The sequence below is a fragment of the Lampetra planeri genome, chromosome 62 (assembly GCF_965212315.1).
Source record: "Lampetra planeri chromosome 62, kcLamPlan1.2.h2, whole genome shotgun sequence".
In the NCBI taxonomy this organism is placed as follows: Eukaryota; Metazoa; Chordata; class Hyperoartia; order Petromyzontiformes; family Petromyzontidae; genus Lampetra; species Lampetra planeri.
In genome coordinates, this window is record NC_136168.1 from 2,662,790 (window position 1) to 2,683,462 (window position 20,673).

Below are 20,673 nucleotides of genomic sequence, written 5' to 3' on the forward strand. Positions count from 1 at the left end.
TGCAGAACGTGAAGAACCAGTGGCATCTACTTCTACAGAACGTGAAGAACCAGTGGCATCTACATCTGCAGAACGTGAAGAACCAGTGGCATCTACATATGTCGAACATGAAAAACCAGTGGCATCTACATCTGCAGAACGTGAAGAATCAGTGGCATCTACATCTATAGAGCGTGAAGAACCAGTGGCATCTACATCTGCAGAACGTGAAGAACCAGTGGCATCTACATCTGCAGAACGTGAAGAACCAGTGGCATCTACATCTGCAGAACGTGAAGAACCAGTGGCATCTACATCTGCAGAACGTGAAGAACCAGTGGCATCTACATCTGCAGAACGTGAAGAATCAGTGGCATCTACATCTGCAGAACGTGAAGAATCAGTGGCATCTACATCTGCAGAACGTGAAGAACCAGTGGCATCTACATCTGCAGAACGTGAAGAACCAGTGGCATCTACATCTACAGAACGTGAAGAACCAGTGGCATCTACATCTACAGAACGTGAAGAATCAGTGGCATCTACATCTGCAGAACGTGAAGAACCAGTGGCATCTACATCTACAGAACGTGAAGAATCAGTGGCATCTACATCTACAGAACGTGAAGAACCAGTGGCATCTACATCTACAGAACGTGAAGAATCAGTGGCATCTACATCTGCAGAACGTGAAGAACCAGTGGCATCTACATCTGCAGAACGTGAAGAACCAGTGGCATCTACATCTACAGAACGTGAAGAACCAGTGGCATCTACATCTGCAGAACGTGAAGAACCAGTGGCATCTACATCTGCAGAACGTGAAGAACCAGTGACATCTACATCTGCAGAACGTGAAGAACCAGTGACATCATCATCTGCAGAACGTGAAGAACCAGTGGCATCTACATCTGCAGAACGTGAAGAACCAGTGGCATCTACATCTACAGAACGTGAAGAACCAGTGACATCTACATCTGCAGAACGTGAAGAACCAGTGGCATCTACATCTGCAGAACGTGAAGAACCAGTGGCATCTACATCTGCAGAACGTGAAGAACCAGTGGCATCTACATCTGCAGAACGTGAAGAACCAGTGGCATCTACATCTGCAGAACGTGAAGAACCAGTGGCATCTTCATCTGCAGAACGTGAAGAACCAGTGGCATCTACATCTGCAGAACATGAAGAACCAGTGGCATCTACATCTGCAGAACGTGAAGAACCAGTGGCATCTACATCTGCAGAACGTGAAGAACCAGTGGCATCTACATCTGCAGAACGTGAAGAGCCAGTGGCATCTACATCTGCAGAACGTGAAGAACCAGTGGCATATACATCTGCAGAACATGAAGAACCAGTGGCATCTACATCTGCAGAACGTGAAGAACCAGTAGCATCTACATCTGTAGAACATGAAGAGCCAGTGGCATCTACATCTGCAGAACATGAAGAACCAGTGGCATCTACATCTGCAGAACGTGAAGAACCAGTGGCATATACATCTGCAGAACATGAAGAACCAGTGGCATCTACATCTGCAGAACGTGAAGAACCAGTGGCATCTACATCTGCAGAACGTGAAGAACCAGTGGCATCTACATCTGCAGAACGTGAAGAACCAGTGGCATCTACATCTGCAGAACGTGAAGAACCAGTGGCATCTACATCTGCAGAACGTGAAGAACCAGTGGCATCTACATATGTAGAACATGAAGAACCAGTGGCATCTACACCTGCAGAACATGAAGAACCAGTGGCATCTACACCTGCAGAACGTGAAAAACCAGTGGCATCTACATATGTAGAACATGAAGAACCAGTGGCATCTACATCTGCAGAACGTGAAGAACCAGTGGCATCTACACCTGCAGAACATGAAGAACCAGTGGCATCTACACCTGCAGAACGTGAAGAACCAGTGGCATCTACATCTGCAGAACATGAAGAACACAACTTTTAAAACCATTCCCCGTGTTTAGTGCACATGCTGCACAACATGTTTGTAATCGACAGGAGGACTTGCTGACAAATCTACTTACGAACAGTACCTCTGGAACTTAACTCAATCGTGAGTAAAAGAGTCCCTGGAGCATCGCCCGTGGCGTCGCCCTGCAGTATCGCCCGTAACGTCACCCGTAGTGTTGCTGCATCGTAGCTTTGACCATAGCGTCGCCCATAGCTTTCGCCCAATAGCGTTGCCCATAGCGTCGACCCGTAGCGTCGCCCGTAGCCCATAGCGTCGCCCATAGCGTCACCCCATCGTAACATGACCCCTTAGTGTCATCCGGTAGCCCATAGCGTCGCCCCATTGTAGCATCGCCCATCATAGCGTCGCCCTGTAGCGTCGCCCCGTAGCGTCATTCCTGTAGCATCGCCCTATCGTAGTGTCGCCCATAGCGTCACCCCATAGCGTCGCCCCATCGTAGCGTTGCCCTATTGTAGCTTCACCTCGTAGTTCTAGATTTGAAGCTTTCGTGACTGCAAGGATTCATATTCTTAGGTTTTTTCGGTAAAGTCACGTAGGTAAAAAATTTAAATTAATAAAAGTAAAAGTAAAATAAAATAAAAATCACGACGTTTCGGAGGCAACACAAGCTTCCGTCTTCAGGTGGAGACGGAAGCTTGTGTTGCCTCCGAAACGTCGTGATTTTTTATTTTATTTTACTTTTATTAATTTTAATTGCAATTTTTTCCATCTCCACCTGAAGACGGAAGCTTGTGTTGCCTCCGAAACGTCGTGATTTTTATTTTCATTTCATTTTACTTTTATTAATTTTCATTTCAATTTTTTACCTACGTGACTTTACCGAAAAAACCTAAGAATATTCACGCCGTAGCTTCCTCCCCGTAGCGTCGCCCCCGTTGCCCCGTCGGCTCACTCGGCGGGAGCGAGCCCACGGGCGACCTCTCGTCCCTTGTGCGGCGAGCCGTGACGGACAAGAGGCTGCCTGTGCACGCGAAATTGCCCACAGACGAGAGCTTCGAGGCCGTGTCATTCACCCGGTGATTACGCATTGTGGGGGAAAACTAAATAAAAAGTGAAAAGAGGAAGAAAGAAAAATGAAGTTATGCCATAGGTGAAAAGGTTAATGCCTTCGAGTGAAGGCCTCAGTGGCTGATTTGCATTTAGAAGCAGGCGCACACATTGGAGACAAAGGCGAACACAAAGATGTCCCGTATTGACGCGCAGACTGTTGGTGACAAGTGCTGTTAGCGAGCACCTATTAAGGGCGGGGGCGAGGGTGCCGGTGGGGGGTGGGGGTCGTGTGACCGGCACTATAATCTCAATTGTCTTATGATTCATCTTCTTGGTTCTTTCGGTAAAGTCACGTAGAATGGGAATAATAAAGTAATAAAACATATTATGTTAATAAAAATATAATATTTATTTTTATTATTTTATTATTTCCCTTCTTCATCTTCTTGGTTCTTTCGGTAAAGCCACGTAGAAGGGAAATAATAAAGTAATAAAACATATTATGTTTTATATTTATAATTTTATTATTTCCCTTCTACGTGACTTTACCGAAAGAACCAAGAAGATGAATCCCTGCAGTCACGAAAGCTTTAAATCGAAAAATGTCTTGTGGTTTTTATTGTTTGAATTGTATCCCGCTGGGATTTTGGCACACAGCGTTGATATGCGGTGCTTTTTCTGGAAGACTTTTGCTGTTTTTTCCTGGATTTTTTATCTGTGTGCGCGTCGTCACTTTATCGATGTTTCCTTGTTCATGTTTTTGTTTGTTGCGGTTGCACCCGATTCAAGAGCCGAATGGCTCACAGGGCTATGCCTAATACATGAAACTGAACTCGCAATGACGGCCTTTTGTTTTCCCCAGTGCCGATGTTTTACAAGGCGCTGTAAGTGCCAGGTGCGGTAACGTATTTTAGGCCGATTCAACCGACGAGTGAGGCCCAGAACCGGCTCGCGTGTGGGGTTCTTAGCGCAATGCCCGAATACCCCCCCCCCCTGCCCCCCCCCCTCTGTGCTTACACAAACACACGCACACACGCGCGCACACACACGCACACACGCACGCACGCACACAGGCACGCACACACGCACGCACGCACACTAGCACGCACACTCGCACGCAGACACGCACGCACACACACACGCACACACGCACGCACACAGGCACGCACACACGCACGCACGCACACTAGCACGCACACTCGCACGCAGACACGCACGCACACACACGCACGCACGCACACACAGGCACACACACGCGCACGCACAGAGGCACGCACACACGCGCACGCACGCACGCACGCACGCACACACGCACGCACACACACACACAGGCACACACGCACGCACACACGCACACGCAGGCGCACACTCACACGCACGCACGCACACAGGCACACACGCGCGCGCCGCTAAACCACACGGGAATTGCGATGTTATTTATTCACTGCGAACAAAGAAGATTCGGAGGAATGATGCACGCCATGGGAATAGCCTCCCTTGTGTGCACGGACGTGCCTTGAACTTCGTTCGCTCCGTTCGTAGCCAACCGCGCTAATCGGAGGTGCGGGGGGAAGGGAAACGACCCAGCGCACACAGAGAGCGCTTCCACTGAGATGAGTTTGCCAATCAAGGTGATTGAAAAGTGCACGTGCTCCAGCGGCTTCCAAGATACCGGAGAGTAGAGCGTTCCAGACGGCCGCAGAAGTAGCGCATCTGGAAGGGCAGCGCGATGCGGTGACCACCGCCTTTGTTCGATGGCTCGCAGCCAAAAGCTGCCGCTGCTGCTGCTGCTACTGCTGCTGCTACTGCTGCTGCTGCTACTGCTGCTGCTGCTTGCTGCTGCTGCTGCTGCTGCTACTGCTGCTGCTACTACTGCTGCTGCTTGCTGCTGCTGCTACTGCTGCTGCTGCTACTGCTGCTGCTGCTGCTTGCTGCTGCTGCTGCTGCTACTGCTGCTGCTGCCGCTGCTGCTGCTGCTACTGCTGCTACTGCTGCTGCTTGCTGCTGCTGCTGCTGCTTTCTGCTGCTGCTTGCTACTGCTGCTTGCTGCTGTTTGCTGCTGCTTGCTGCTGCTGCTTGTTGCTACTGCTGCTTCTGCTGCTGCTGCTTGCTGCTGCTGCTGCTACTGCTGCTGCTACTGCTGCTGCTGCTGCTACTGCTGCTACTGCTGCTGCTGCTTGCTGCTGCTGCTGCTACTACTGCTGCTACTGCTGCTGCTACTGCTGCTACTGCTGCTGCTGCTTGCTGCTGCTGCTTCTGCTGCTACTGCTTGCTGCTGCTGCTGCTACTGCTGCTGCTACTGCTGCTGCTGCTGCTACTGCTGCTACTGCTGCTGCTGCTTGCTGCTGCTGCTACTGCTTGCTGCTACTGCTGCTGCTGCTGCTGCTGCTACTGCTGCTGCTGCTGCTACTGCTGCTACTACTGCTGCTACTGCTGCTGCTACTGCTGCTTCTGCTGCTACTGCTTGCTGCTGCTGCTGCTACTGCTGCTGCTACTGCTGCTACTGCTGCTGCTGCTTGCTGCTGCTGCTGCTACTACTGCTGCTACTGCTGCTGCTGCTACTGCTGCTACTGCTGCTGCTGCCGCTGCTGCTGCTGCTACTGCTGCTACTGCTGCTGCTTGCTGCTGCTGCTTGCTGCTGCTGCTTGCTACTGCTTGTTGCTACTGCTGCTTCTGCTGCTGCTGCTTGCTGCTTGCTGCTGCTTGCTGCTGCTGCTACTGCTTGCTGCTGCTGCTTGCTGCTGCTACTGCTGCTGCTACTGCTTGCTGCTTGCTGCTGCTGCTACTGCTGCTGCTACTGCTTGCTGCTTGCTGCTGCTTGCTGCTGCTGCTTGCTGCTGCTGCTTGCTGCTGCTTGCTGCTGCTGCTTGCTGCTGCTGCTGCTACTGCTGCTACTGCTTGCTGCTTGCTGCTGCTTGCTGCTGCTTGCTGCTGCTGCTTGCTGCTGCTTGCTGCTGCTGCTTGCTGCTGCTACTGCTGCTGCTATTGCTTGCTGCTTGCTGCTGCTGCTGCTACTGCTTGCTGCTGCTGCTTGCTGCTGCTTGCTGCCGCTACTGCTGCCGCTGCTGCTGCTGCTGCTTACTGCTGCTGCTTGCTGCTGCTGCTGCTTGCTGCTGCTGCTTTCTGCTGCTGCTTGCTGCTGCTGCTGCTTGCTGCTGCTGCTTACTGCTGCTGCTTGCTGCTGCTGCTACTGCTGCTGCTACTGCTGCTGCTGCAAGGATGACTAGAGTGTCACGTGATGATGGTCCATGCTCCTTGATGACATCAGCAAGGAATTGAGGTTCATTCGTGGCAAGCGCCTTGTGTGTGTGGGTGTAATGAGTGCCGAGCTTATAAGGGGCCGTCCATAAATGACGTCACGCACCTAGGTGTGGGGGGGGGGGGTCAGGCGTTTGTTATGATGTGTGACCGGGGGGGGGGCGGTTGAGAAATGTGACGTCACGTAAAAATGCGCAACTTTAAATAAATTTAGAATTGGTACAACAACACTCCTACAACAACACATTAAATACGCACTACAATAACAATAGTTTAAAGCGATTTGAAGCATGTTTCATTTTCAAAATGGAAATATGTTTTTTGGGGGGGCGGGGGGGGGGCAGAGCTTAGTGACGTCATATTTGAGGGGGGGGGGGGGTCTGACTTTTGTGACGCCGTGTGACGATGGGGGGGGGGGGGGGGGGTGGTAAAAAATCGTCCAAAATCGCGTGACGTCATTTATGCACGGCCCCATATAATGGCCGGCCCCATATAACAACGGTGTGGGATCTTGCAGCGTGTGAAGGTTCATCGTGAACTTGAAGTTGTTCGGTGGCCGTGGTTCTCGATGCTCGTGGCCTTCGTGACTCTGATTTGCGTAGCCCCTGCCGTGAATGATATTTCTCATTGAGTGGCACCGTCCAGAACATTTCCATTGGCGCGTACAGACACACTCACTCACTCTCTCTCTCCGCTGATTTCGCACGCGATTATTTACAGATGATTCCATCATCATCAACGGCCAACGATGAATGCATCTCCACGCTTCTCGCCAGACTTTCGCCACGTGCTAGTACAAACCCGCTGCCCGACATCAACGTTCATCTCGCCAGGTCTACACAGGACAGAGGTCGCAAACGGATTTTGATTCCTTACCCGTACCCGTACCCGGCCGCACCAGGGTCGCAAACGGGTACCCGTACCCATACCCGGCCGTACCCGTACGGGTATCGGTTACCTGATTGCGACCTCTGGGATGAAGCCATGTTTGCAGGCGCGGGTGGGTTGATTCTAGGAACTTGAATTGTGAGAAGAGACAAGACGTTGAGGAATGAGTGACAAACGGTGACTCACCTGTGACTCACGGCCTACCCGTACCCGTACCCGGCCGCACCAGGGTCACAAACGTGTACCCGTGCCCGGCCGGGTACGGGTAGCCGGGTATCGGGTAGGGTACGGGTATCGGGTACCCGGTTGCGACCTTTGACACAGGAGCAGCAAGAGAGCTGAGCGCTACGCCACTGCACCGCCCCCCCAGGCGCGACTCACGCTTCTCCTCCACTTGTGACGGGACCGTTGCCCGGAATTCCGCCTCTTCACGCTCAACTCTCTCGTCGTTGAATCCCGCCACGCGCGATTACAAACATGCCACCACGTCGCGATTGAACTCGATTGTTTTTTTTGTGTGTGCGACGAACGTCCGAGCGATGGGGTTCACTTCGATGAGCTGCTATTACCACTGGTCAACAACAACAAACAAACATTTTTTTTCTGGCCTGGACTTTTGCAGCTGTTTTAGACTAATTTCAGGGTGCTGACTCTTTGGGGTCGTCCATATATGACGTCACGCGATTTTGGACGATTTTTTACCCCCCCCCCTCCCCCTTCATCGTCACACGACGTCACAAAGAGTCAGACCCCCCCTCAAATATGACGTCACACAGCTCTGCCCCCCCCCCCCCCAAAAAAAAAACATGCTTCAAATCGCTTGAAACTATTACACTGGTCAACAAAAAAAAACACACGTGACAGATGCTGTGCGGTGAGAGTGACACGTGACAGATGTTGTGCGGTGAGAGTGACACGTGACAGATGGTGTGCGGTGAGAGTGGCACGTGACAGATGTTGTGCGGTGAGAGTGGCACGTGACAGATGCTGTGCAGTGAGAGTGACACGTGACAGATGCTGTGCAGTGAGAGTGACACGTGACAGATGCTGTGCGGTGAGAGTGACACGTGACAGATGTTGTGCAGTGAGAGTGACACGTGACAGATGCTGTGCAGTGAGAGTGACACGTGACAGATGTTGTGCAGTGAGAGTGACACGTGACAGATGTTGTGCAGTGAGAGTGACACGTGACAGATGTTGTGCAGTGAGAGTGACACGTGACAGATGTTGTGCAGTGAGAGTGGCACGTGACAGATGTTGTGCGGTGAGAGTGACACGTGACAGATGTTGTGCGGTGAGAGTGACACGTGACAGATGTTGTGCAGTGAGAGTGACACGTGACAGATGTTGTGCAGTGAGAGTGACACGTGACAGATGGTGTGCAGCGAGAGTGGCACGTGACAGATGTTGTGCGGTGAGAGTGACACGTGACAGATGTTGTGCAGTGAGAGTGACACGTGACAGATGTTGTGCGGTGAGAGTGACACGTGACAGATGTTGTGCAGTGAGAGTGGCACGTGACAGATGTTGTGCAGTGAGAGTGACACGTGACAGATGTTGTGCAGTGAGAGTGACACGTGACAGATGGTGTGCAGCGAGAGTGGCACGTGACAGATGTTGTGCGGTGAGAGTGACACGTGACAGATGTTGTGCAGTGAGAGTGACACGTGACAGATGTTGTGCAGTGAGAGTGGCACGTGACAGATGCTGTGCAGTGAGAGTGGCACGTGACAGATGTTGTGCAGTGAGAGTGGCACGTGACAGATGTTGTGCGGTGAGAGTGGCACGTGACAGATGTTGTGCAGTGAGAGTGGCACGTGACAGATGTTGTGCAGTGAGAGTGGCACGTGACAGATGTTGTGCGGTGAGAGTGGCACGTGACAGATGTTGTGCAGTGAGAGTGGCACGTGACAGATGTTGTGCGGTGAGAGTGGCACGTGACAGATGTTGTGCAGTGAGAGTGGCACGTGACAGATGTTGTGCAGTGAGAGTGGCACGTGACAGATGTTGTGCGGTGAGAGTGGCACGTGACAGATGCTGTGCAGTGAGAGTGGCACGTGACAGATGTTGTGCAGTGAGAGTGGCACGTGACAGATGTTGTGCAGTGAGAGTGGCACGTGACAGATGTTGTGCAGTGAGAGTGGCACGTGACAGATGTTGTGCGGTGAGAGTGACACGTGACAGATGTTGTGCAGTGAGAGTGGCACGTGACAGATGGTGTGCAGCGAGAGTGACACGTGACAGATGTTGTGCAGTGAGAGTGGCACGTGACAGATGTTGTGCGGTGAGAGTGACACGTGACAGATGTTGTGCAGTGAGAGTGACACGTGACAGATGTTGTGCAGCGAGAGTGACACGTGACAGATGGTGTGCAGCGAGAGTGACACGTGACAGATGTTGTGCAGTGAGAGTGACACGTGACAGATGTTGTGCAGTGAGAGTGACACGTGACAGATGGTGTGCAGCGAGAGTGACACGTGACAGATGTTGTGCAGTGAGAGTGACACGTGACAGATGGTGTGCAGTGAGAGTGACACGTGACAGATGTTGTGCAGTGAGAGTGGCACGTGACAGATGTTGTGCGGTGAGAGTGACACGTGACAGATGTTGTGCAGTGAGAGTGGCACGTGACAGATGTTGTGCAGTGAGAGTGACACGTGACAGATGCTGTGCAGTGAGAGTGGCACGTGACAGATGTTGTGCAGTGAGAGTGACACGTGACAGATGCTGTGCAGTGAGAGTGGCACGTGACAGATGTTGTGCAGTGAGAGTGGCACGTGACAGATGTTGTGCAGTGAGAGTGACACGTGACAGATGTTGTGCAGTGAGAGTGACACGTGACAGATGCTGTGCAGTGAGAGTGGCACGTGACAGATGTTGTGCAGTGAGAGTGACACGTGACAGATGTTGTAGAGTGAGACGTGAGACGTGACGCGCGGCGGTGACAATGCAACGGGGGTCCCCCCTTTCTTTCTTTCTCCTTTAATTTATTTTTCTTTTAAAAGTAAGATTCGAGGACGGGTGGGCGGGCGGGAGTGGTCGTGGTGGGAGTGGGTGGTGGGTGGGGGGGGGGGGCCCTCGCGAGCTGTCGGTCCCAAGAAGGGGGGGGGGCAAGGGGGGGGGAGGGTTTGATAACCAGTTGCTGTCCCCCCACTTAAAAATAAATAATAAAATCCTCCATCGGGAGCGGAGTTTTTTTTTTCTTTTCCCCGGGACAAATCATTGGTGGTGGTGGTGGGTGGGTGGGGGGGGGAGCGAACAGAACTTCAATGACACCGTGATTAGAGGGATTACCCCGCGTGGCGCTTGGGAAACTGCGGACCCAGGAAGACTTGAGTGGACGAGCTTCCCCGATCTCACTCGCTCGCTCGCTCGTAGGGAGACGCACCTCGATTTTGAGGGGCTTTCGCAGAAAGGAAGCCTTTCTTCTCCACCGCACCCCCTTCACCTCCCCCCCACACACACACACCCCACCCCACCCCCCCGACCGCTCCCCCCCCCCCGCCTCTGGGGTCCCATTGTGGCTCCCCTCCGTGTCAGAATAATAAGTTCTTGGAAGGAATTATCCCAGCGTGCACATCCCCGCACAACCCCTCCCCACCCCTCCCCATCCCTCCCCCTTGTTACGAGGACAATTGACCCTTTGTATAATTGTGTTTTGGTGTAATAATGGCCGTGGGCCATTTGGTGAGCGCTCGGGGTGCTGTGGGATGGGGTTGTTGGGGTGGGGTGGGGTGGGGCAGTAACTCAGGAGTGGCTCCTCCGACTGTGATTGTGATACTCCTAACCCACCCCGTCCCCTGTGGGACGCTGCTTGGATCAGAGCCCGCAGCGAGCGCTGTGGCCGGCACGGCCCGGCTCCGGCTCTTGCGGCTCTTACGGCTCCCCGGCTCCCCGGCTCCCTGGCTCCCTGGCTCCCCGGCTCCCCGGCTCCCTGGCTCCCTGGCTCCCCGGCTCCCCGGCTCCCCTGGCTCCCTGGCTCCCCGGCTCCCTGGCTCCCTGGCTCCCCGGCTCCCCGGCTCCCTGGCTCCCTGGCTCCCCGGCTCCCCGGCTCCCTGGCTCCCTGGCTCCCCGGCTCCCTGGCTCCCTGGCTCCCCGGCTCCCTGGCTCCCCGGCTCCCCGGCTCCCTGGCTCCCTGGCTCCCTGGCTCCCCGGCTCCCCGGCTCCCCGGCTCCCTGGCTCCCCGGCTCCCTGGCTCCCCGGCTCCCTGGCTCCCTGGCTCCCTGGCTCCCCGGCTCCCCGGCTCCCCTGGCTCCCTGGCTCCCTGGCTCCCTGGCTTTCCGGCTCCCCGGCTCCCTGGTTCCCTGGCTCCCTGGCTCCCCGGCTCCCTGGCTCCCTGGCTCCCCGGCTCCCCGGCTCCCCGGCTCCCTGGCTCCCCGGCTCCCCGGCTCCCCGGCTCCCCGGCTCCCTGGCTCCCTGGCTCCCCGGCTCCCCGGCTCCCCGGCTCCCCGGCTCCCTGGCTCCCCGGCTCCCCGGCTCCCTGGCTCCCTGGCTCCCCGGCTCCCCGGCTCCCTGGCTCCCCGGCTCCCTGGCTCCCCGGCTCCCCGGCTCCCTGGCTCCCCGGCTCCCTGGCTCCCCGGCTCCCCGGCTCCCTGGCTCCCTGGCTCCCCGGCTCCCTGGCTCCCTGGCTCCCTGGCTCCCTGGCTCCCTGGCTCCCCGGCTCCCCGGCTCCCCGGCTCCCTGGCTCCCTGGCTCCCTGGCTCCCCGGCTCCCTGGCTCCCCGGCTCCCTGGCTCCCTGGTTCCCCGGCTCCCCGGCTCCCCGGCTCCCTGGCTCCCTGGCTCCCTGGCTCCCCGGCTCCCTGGCTCCCTGGCTCCCTGGCTCCCCGGCTCCCTGGCTCCCTGGCTCCCCGGCTCCCCGGCTCCCCGGCTCCCTGGCTCCCCGGCTCCCCGGCTCCCCGGCTCCCTGGCTCCCTGGCTCCTTGGCTCCCCGGCTCCCTGGCTCCCCGGCTCCCTGGCTCCCTGGCTCCCTGGCTCCCCGGCTCCCTGGCTCCCTGGCTCCCTGGCTCCCCGGCTCCCTGGCTCCCTGGCTCCCCGGCTCCCTGGCCCCGGCTCCCTGGCTCCCCGGCTCCCCGGCTCCCTGGCTCCCCGGCTCCCCGGCTCCCTGGCTCCCTGGCTCCCCGGCTCCCTGGCTCCCCGGCTCCCCGGCTCCCTGGCTCCCTGGCTCCCTGGCTCCCCGGCTCTCTGGCTCCCTGGCTCCCCGGCTCCCTGGCTCCCCGGCTCCCCGGCTCCCTGGCTCCCTGGCTCCCCGGCTCTCTGGCTCCCTGGCTCCCCGGCTCCCCGGCTGCCTGGCTCCCTGGCTCCCTGGCTCCCTGGCTCCCCGGCTCTCTGGCTCCCTGGCTCCCCGGCTCCCTGGCTCCCCAGCTCCCCGGCTCTCTGGCTCCCTGGCTCCCCGGCTCCCCGGCTGCCTGGCTCCCTGGCTCCCTGGCTCCCTGGCTCCCCGGCTCTCTGGCTCCCTGGCTCCCCGGCTCCCTGGCTCCCTGGCTCCCCGGCTCCCTGGCTCCCCGGCTCCCTGGCTCCCTGGCTCCCTGGCTCCCCGGCTCCCTGGCTCCCTGGCTCCCTGGCTCCCCGGCTCCCTGGCTCCCTGGCTCCCCGGCTCCCCGGCTCCCTGGCTCCCCGGCTCCCCGGCTCCCCGGCTCCCTGGCTCCCTGGCTCCTTGGCTCCCCGGCTCCCTGGCTCCCCGGCTCCCTGGCTCCCTGGCTCCCCGGCTCCCTGGCTCCCTGGCTCCCTGGCTCCCCGGCTCCCTGGCTCCCTGGCTCCCCGGCTCCCTGGCCCCGGCTCCCTGGCTCCCCGGCTCCCCGGCTCCCTGGCTCCCCGGCTCCCCGGCTCCCTGGCTCCCTGGCTCCCCGGCTCCCTGGCTCCCCGGCTCCCCGGCTCCCTGGCTCCCTGGCTCCCTGGCTCCCTGGCTCCCCGGCTCTCTGGCTCCCTGGCTCCCCGGCTCCCTGGCTCCCCGGCTCCCCGGCTCCCTGGCTCCCTGGCTCCCCGGCTCTCTGGCTCCCTGGCTCCCCGGCTCCCCGGCTGCCTGGCTCCCTGGCTCCCTGGCTCCCTGGCTCCCCGGCTCTCTGGCTCCCTGGCTCCCCGGCTCCCTGGCTCCCCAGCTCCCCGGCTCCCTGGCCGGGGCTTCATCGTCTGCTCCGAGCGCATTGATCGCGGCGCCGACGCAGAGGCGAGGTGGGGGAAGAGGAGAAAAAACTAAAAAAAAATCGCGGCTGAGACTCGGAGTAGGCACTGCAGACTACTCTGTTGTAGGGAGGGGGTTGTTGGGGGCTGGGAGGGGGGGCTGGGGGAGAGGGAGGGGGGGGGGTAGAGGGAGGGGGGGAGAGCAAGGGGGGGGCTGGGGGAGAGGGAGGGGGGGGCTGCGGGAGAGGGAGGGGGGGGGCTGGGGGAGAGGGAGGGGGGGGCTGGGGGAGAGGGAGGGGGGGGCTGGGGGAGAGGGAGGGGGGCTGGGGGAGAGGGAGGGGGGGGCTGGGGGAGAGGGGGCTGGGGGAGAGGGAGGGGGGGGGCTGGGGGAGAGGGAGGGTGGGGGCTGGGGGAGAGGGAGGGGGGGCTGGGGGAGAGGGAGGGGGGGCTGGGGGAGAGGGGGCTGGGGGAGAGGGAGGGGGGGGGGGGCTGGGGGAGAGTTAGGGGGGTGCTGGGGGAGAGGGAGGGGGGGCTGGGGGAGAGGGAGGGGGGGGCTGGGGGAGAGGGAGGGGGGGGGCTGGGGGAGAGGGAGGGGGCTGGGGGTGGGAGCTGAGTTGCATGGCTTGACGGGAGAGGTCCATCCGATATCTGCCCGTCTGTCCAAATATACAGCAGGCGTCAGGATCGGGGTCGGGATCGAACCCACGACCTCCTGTGTACCAGGCGAGGTAGTTAACATCTCCTAGCCACAGTGATGATGATGAGAGCGAGAGATAGAGACACGCAAACTCCAAATATACAGCAGCAGGCGTCAGGGTCGGGATCGAACCCACGACCTCCTGTGTACCCGGCGAGGTAGTTAACATCTCCTAGCCACAGTGATGATGATGAGAGAGAGACACGCAAACTCCACATATACAGCTGCAGGCGTCAGGGTCTTGGTCGGACCCACGACCTCCTGTATACCAGGCTAGATATTTAACATCTCCTAGCCACCGCGATGATGATGACAGAGAGACACGAGGCGTCAGGGTCTGGGTCGGACCAACGACCTCCTGTATACCAGGCGAGGTAGTTAACATCTCTTAGCCACCGCGATGATGATGACAGAGAGACACGAGGCGTCAGGGTCTGGGTCGGACCAACGACCTCCTGTATACCAGGCGAGGTAGTCAACATCTCTTAGCCACCGCGATGATGATGAGAGAGAGAGAGACACGCAAACTCCAAATATACAGCAGCAGGCGTCAGGATCTGGGTCGGACCCACAACCTCTTGTATACCAGGCGAGGTCGTCAACATCTCCTAGCCACCGTGATGATGATGAGAGCGAGAGAGAGACACGAGGCGTCAGGGTCTGGGTCGGACCCACGACCTCCTGTGTACCAGGCGAGGTAGTTAACATTTCCTAGCCACCGTGATGATGATGAGAGCGAGAGAGAGACACGAGTCGTCAGGGTCTGGGTCGGACCCACAACCCACTGCGGCTCATGGCTCTCCGAACTGTTGTTGAGGCCGCTCGATCCATGGGCACGTCGCTTCTGGCTCCTAGCTGCGTCGATAAGCGCCACAAGGGGGTGGGTGGGGGGGGCATCTTGAGCTTGATGGCTTCTGGCGACGCCGTGTGGCTGCCGCGCTTAAATTCGGCACGGGGTGGGGGGGGGGGCGCAATGAGATACGAGGCCCCCCCCCCAAAAACCCGTGCCTATTTCGGTGGGGGGTGCCGCGCCTTCGGTGTGGTTCTGGTGGTGGTGTTTGTTGTTGTTGTTGTCGTTGTTGTCTCCACGTGACGTTCGTTTGTTTCGCTCAGGCTCGCGTCGGTGTGGTTCTGCCAGAGGTCGCAAGCGGGTTTTGATTCCTTACCCGTACCCGTACCCGGCCGCACCAGGGTCGCAAATGGGTACCCGTTCCCTACCCGTACCCTACCCGTACCCTACCCGAAATGAGTGACAAACGGTTACTCACCAGTGACTCACGGCCTACCCGTACCCGTACCCGGCCGCACCAGGGTCGCAAACGGTAGCCGGGAATCGGGTAGAGTACGGGTATCGGGTACCCGGTTGCGACCTCTGGGTTCTGGTGGTGTTTGTTGTTGTTGTGGTTTCCCTCCCCACGTGACGTTCGTTTGTCTCGCTCAGGCTCGCGTCGTACCGGGCAGTTGGGGGGGGGGGGGTCCCGGGAGGGGGGGTCCCCGGGGGGGGGGGGTCCCCGGGGGGGGGGGGTCACCTCTGCCCGTCCCTGGGGGTCACCGCGTAGCTGATCTCAAGTCCCCAGGCGCCCGTGATTAATCCCAAGATTATCGACGGGCCCCTGTTAAGTCGACGGCGAAATAAATTACGCCGTATTGTGTCTCACTCTCTCAGCCGTAAACAATAAAAAGTTGAAAGTTTTTTTTTTACTTTTGAAAAAAAAAAATGTTTTTTTTTTACTTTCATTAACTTTTTACACGTTCCACATCAGCAGCTTCGCGTTGCGACACGCGCGCAAAAACTCCGGTTTCGACATCCGGTGCTGCCTCGTCAGCCGAGTCTTGAAGCTCGCGTGAAAACTAACGCCGTTGACCTTTAGGCTGTTCGTAAGGCAGGCTCACAACCCTGTAAGAAATGGGTCCTTGTTCTCGTGCTCAACTCGAGGGCGCGTTACTCAAACGTGGTAAGCAGCGCCTCCTCCCCAATTCTGCGTCTCCCCAGTAGCGATGCTGTTTCATGATAGATGTGTGTTTTTTTTGTGGGTTTGATCGCGTAAATATATGAATGCGTCGTTAAACCCGCCACCACCCGACACGGCCTAACTAGTCAGGGGTTGTCACGTAAACAGAACGTGGCCAATTCGTCACTACTACAGCACTAGTCTGTAGTGTAGTGTATAGTAGTGTATAGTAGTGTATTTTTGTGTAGTGTATAGTGTAGTGTATAGTAGTGTATAGTAGTGTATGTTTGTGTAGTGTATAGTGTAGTGTATAATAGTGTATAGTGTAGTGTATAGTAGTGTATTTTTGTGTAGTGTATAGTGTAGTGTATAGTAGTGTATAGTAGTGTATTTTTGTGTAGTGTATAGTGTAGTGTATAGTAGTGTATAGTGTAGTGTATAGTAGTGTAGTGTATAGTGTAGTGTATAGTAGTGTATTGTAGTGTAGTGTATAGTGTAGTGTATAGTAGTGTATAGTGTAGTGTATAGTGTAGTGTATAGTGTAGTGTATAGTAGTGTAGTGTATAGTGTAATGTATAGTAGTATAGTGTATAGTAGTGTAGTGTATAGTAGTGTAGTGTATAGTAGTGTAGTGTATAGTAGTGTATAGTAGTGTAGTGTATAGTAGTGTTTAATACTATAGTGAATAGTAGTGTATAGTGTAGTGTATAGTAGTGTATAGTGTAGTATACTAGTACAGCACCACCGGTTGTGTGTTGGAGAGCAAATCCACAACATTTACAATCCCAGTGTACGACGTTTCGCCAGTAATTACAACTAGCTTCATCAGGCGGACAGCCAGATTTGTGGAGAAATCCTTCTGTTGCGTTCGGCTTTAAAGACACATTTATTTTTTGGCGATAAAAACCCTGTATTATGGATAAGATCGGTCTGCGAGAGCCTACGTGTTAAACTGATGTAATTTTATTTTAATCTCATCAGCTGCGCCGGTCTCCCCGCGTTTTGCGAACACCTGGCAACGCTCGCTCATCTATAGACCCATATATCACATTTCGATCTATAGATTCATTTATAGATCTATAGATTTACACTAAGACCTGTAGACTCACAGAGACCTATAGACTCACACTGAGACCCAGAGACTTGCAGAGACCCATAGACTCACACAGAGAACCACATACTCACACAGAGAACCACAGACTCACACAGAGACCCATAGACTCACACAGAGAACCACTGACTCACACAAAGACCCATAGACTCACACAGAGACCCATAGACTCACACAGAGAACCACAGACTCACACAGAGACCCAGAGACTCACATAGAGAACCACAGACTCACACAGAGACCCATAGACTCACACAGAGACCCATAGACTCACACAGAGACCCATAGACTCACACAGAGAACCACAGACTCACACAGAGACACATAGATTCACATATAGATCTATAGATGCACACAGAGACCCATAGACTCACACAGAGACCCATAGATTCACATATAGATCTATAGATTCACACTGAGTCCCATCGACTCACGCAGAGACCCACACAGAGACCCACTCACAGAGAGAGAGAGCTACATGCAGGATACGTCATCATCATCATCACAGTGGCGGAGAGAGGGGATGGAGGCGATAAGAGAGACAGAGATGGGATGGCCAAAGTTTTGGATGTTTGTTGTTGTACAGAGTTAGACTGATAATTTAAATCAAAATTATCTCATGGTTGTTATTGTTTGACTCGCATCCCACTGGGATTTTTGCACACAGCGTTGATAATACGGAAAATTTATATTTAAAGCTTTCGTGACTGCAGGGATTCATCTTCTTGGTTCTTTCGGTAAAGTCACGTAGAAGGGAAATAATAAAATAATAAAAATAAAACATAATAAAATAATTCTCACGACGTTTTGCCCACAACGCAAGCAGCCGTCCTCAGGTGAAAAACAGGTCTGTCGGAAAGACAGCGTCTGAATTCAGACGCTGTCTTTCCGACAGACCTTTTCTGGAAGACTTTGCTGTTTTTTCCTGGATTTTTCTGTTTGCACGTAGTCACTTTATAGATGTTCCATGTTCATGTTTTTGTTTGTTGCGGTTGCACCCGAGTCAAGAGCCGAATGGCTCACAGGATTATACCTAATACATGAAACTGAAAACTGAAACTGAAACGTAGCCAACCGTGCCAATCGGAGTTGTGCGGGGGTGGGGACAAACTTAACACGCAAGAAGCGATCTAAAGCTTTCGTGATTGCAGGGATTCCTCTTCTTGGTTCTTTCGGTAAAGTAACGTAGAAGGGAAATAATACAAATGAAACATAATAAAACACAATTCTTGTATTTTATTTGTATTTTATTATATTTTATTTTTTATTATATTATTATTTCCCTTCTACGTGACTTTACCGAAAGAACCAAGAACACGCAAGCAGCGGTTCTACAATAAATGTTTAAGCCTTGACGTCTCTGTAGTAGAATATGCCCCTGAAATATAACAGTTTTAGTAGCGCCCCCCCTCCTCCCCCCGTCCCCCCCGCGTTGCCCTCCCCCTGCCCCCCGCTGACCAGGGCAGCCGCGTGGTGCTGCCCTGCACACCGACGCAACCGATTGGCGGATCGCACGATCACCAGTTACCACTCTGCTCCTAAGCCAACGCTCCCAATTATTGCATTGGGGTTAGGATGGGGGATTGGGGTGTGGGGGGGGGGATTTCTCTTTCAGTTTATAAACTCCCAAGTGACGTGCCACCATCAAGGGATTATATCCGGGATGGGGGAGGGAGGGGGAATATATATTTGAATTAAAAAAAAGTATTCTCAATTATCGATGCACAAAGAAGTTACGGAATTGATATCGAGTTCAGACTTTGTTTTTTTGTAAGCCACCCAAAATTAGCATGTGAAAAAAAATTACATAAAAAAAAATCTGTCTCGTTATTTAAATATTTTTGGCCGGGGTCAAAGGTCGCGCATAGCTCATCAGCGGCTCTATGAGTCCATGGTTTCCCGCTTGTCCGAATGAGCTTTTGCACGGCTCCGTCCCACAAAGGAACGGTGCTGGATAAGTGCGGTGACTGACAGAATGACTCTACCACGGGCAGATCCGTGCTTCTCCTAACGTCGTTTGCGGCTTGTGTGCGGTTAGAATCAACGACGGTCCCCGCCACACATACACGCGCACACACGCACACGCACACATACACGCACACAAAAAAGATCCCCCGTGTAGCCTTAACAGACTGTAGGGGCAAGTGCTGTTAGCGAGCACCTATGAAGGCCGGAACTGTACACGAGGGGGTGGGTGGCCAGCACCACGCCCGACCGCCTTTGTCTCCCCAGTGGCGATGTTTACACACCGCACCAGGTACTCATTTAAGGCTGAGTCGACCTAGGGGAGGCCCAGGACCGTTTCTGATAATCGTCATTGGTGTTGGCCATGAGCGGGAATCGAACCCGGGTCGCCAGGTTCATAGCGCAGCGCGCTAACCGCTACACTACCGCTCCCCACACGCACGCGCGCGCGCGCGCGCGCACACACACACACGCACGCACACACGCACGCACACACGCACGCACGCACACACACACACGCACACACACGCACGCACCCACACACATGCGCACGCACGCACACACACGCACACACGCACGCACACACACACGCACACGCACACACACACGCACACACACACGCACACACATACACGCACGCACACACGCACACACACGCACACACACGCACGCACCCACACACACGCGCACGCACGCACACACACGCACACACGCACGCACACACACACGCACACGCACACACACACGCACACACGCACACGCACACGCACGCACACACACACACACGCACCCACACGCGCACGCACGCACACACACACAAGCACGCACAAGCACACACACACGCACACACACACACACACGCACGCACCCACACGTGCACACACACACAAGCACGCACAAGCACGCACAAGCACACACACACGCACACACACACACACACGCACGCACCCACACACACGCGCACACACACACACGCACGCACACACACCCACACACGGACACACACACGCACCCACACACACGCGCGCAGGTTAACATCATCCAGCTGGCCATCTGCGCAGCACGTGAAGTGCTGTCACGCACAGACAAAGACAAAGACCTCCCACCCCCCACGACCTGCCCGTATCGCCATGCAGACTGTCGGGGCGAGCCCCGTTAGCAAACACTCATCGAGGCACGAGGGGCTGGCCCGTGCCAACGCCGTGCCCGGCCGCCTTTGTCTCTCCCCCCGACGCTGGTGTCCTCGGTTGAGGCCGAGCGTTCGAACAGCGCGACGTCCCCCAGCCACGCGCAACACGCGCGCACATTTACATACGTACGAACGCGGGGCAATTAGTTCCTTTTAATCCATAGGGCATTCAATAAATTCGGCACTACATGGCGTTAATGAGCAAATAAACAATGGCTTCGTGGTACAATATAGATGCATCTCATTAAAAAATAATTATCACGCAAAGCATGCGTGTGTCCTAGGGCATGGCCCGCGACGGCGGCCATGCAACAATGACGCGGTTGCATTTTTCGTGGGAACGCTTCCAGATTTTGCCATTTTGTTGTCGTTGTTGTTGTTTACTTTACAGATTTATTCAATTACGCCGACAATTGCTGAGAACACCGCACGAGGTTAGCAGCGCAAGGCGCAGCGGGTTGGGGCACTTTTGAGCTCCGATTCCCAGCCATAATATTCACCGTATTTCTCTGATTTACACCCATTAAATTCACCGT

At 55.5% G+C, this 20,673-nt stretch overlaps 1 protein-coding gene across 1 annotated transcript in view; it reads right to left on the minus strand.

The window, feature by feature from the left end:
* Positions 1-2,808: 2,808 nt before the first annotated feature.
* The window catches only part of LOC144736649 (growth/differentiation factor 8-like), a 79,066-nt gene continuing 61,201 nt past the window's right edge, over positions 2,809-20,673 (minus strand). The window contains exon 2 of the mRNA XM_078619220.1: positions 2,809-2,930. Within this exon, the coding sequence (XP_078475346.1) occupies positions 2,809-2,930 (122 nt within the window). The remainder of the gene's footprint in view (positions 2,931-20,673) is intronic.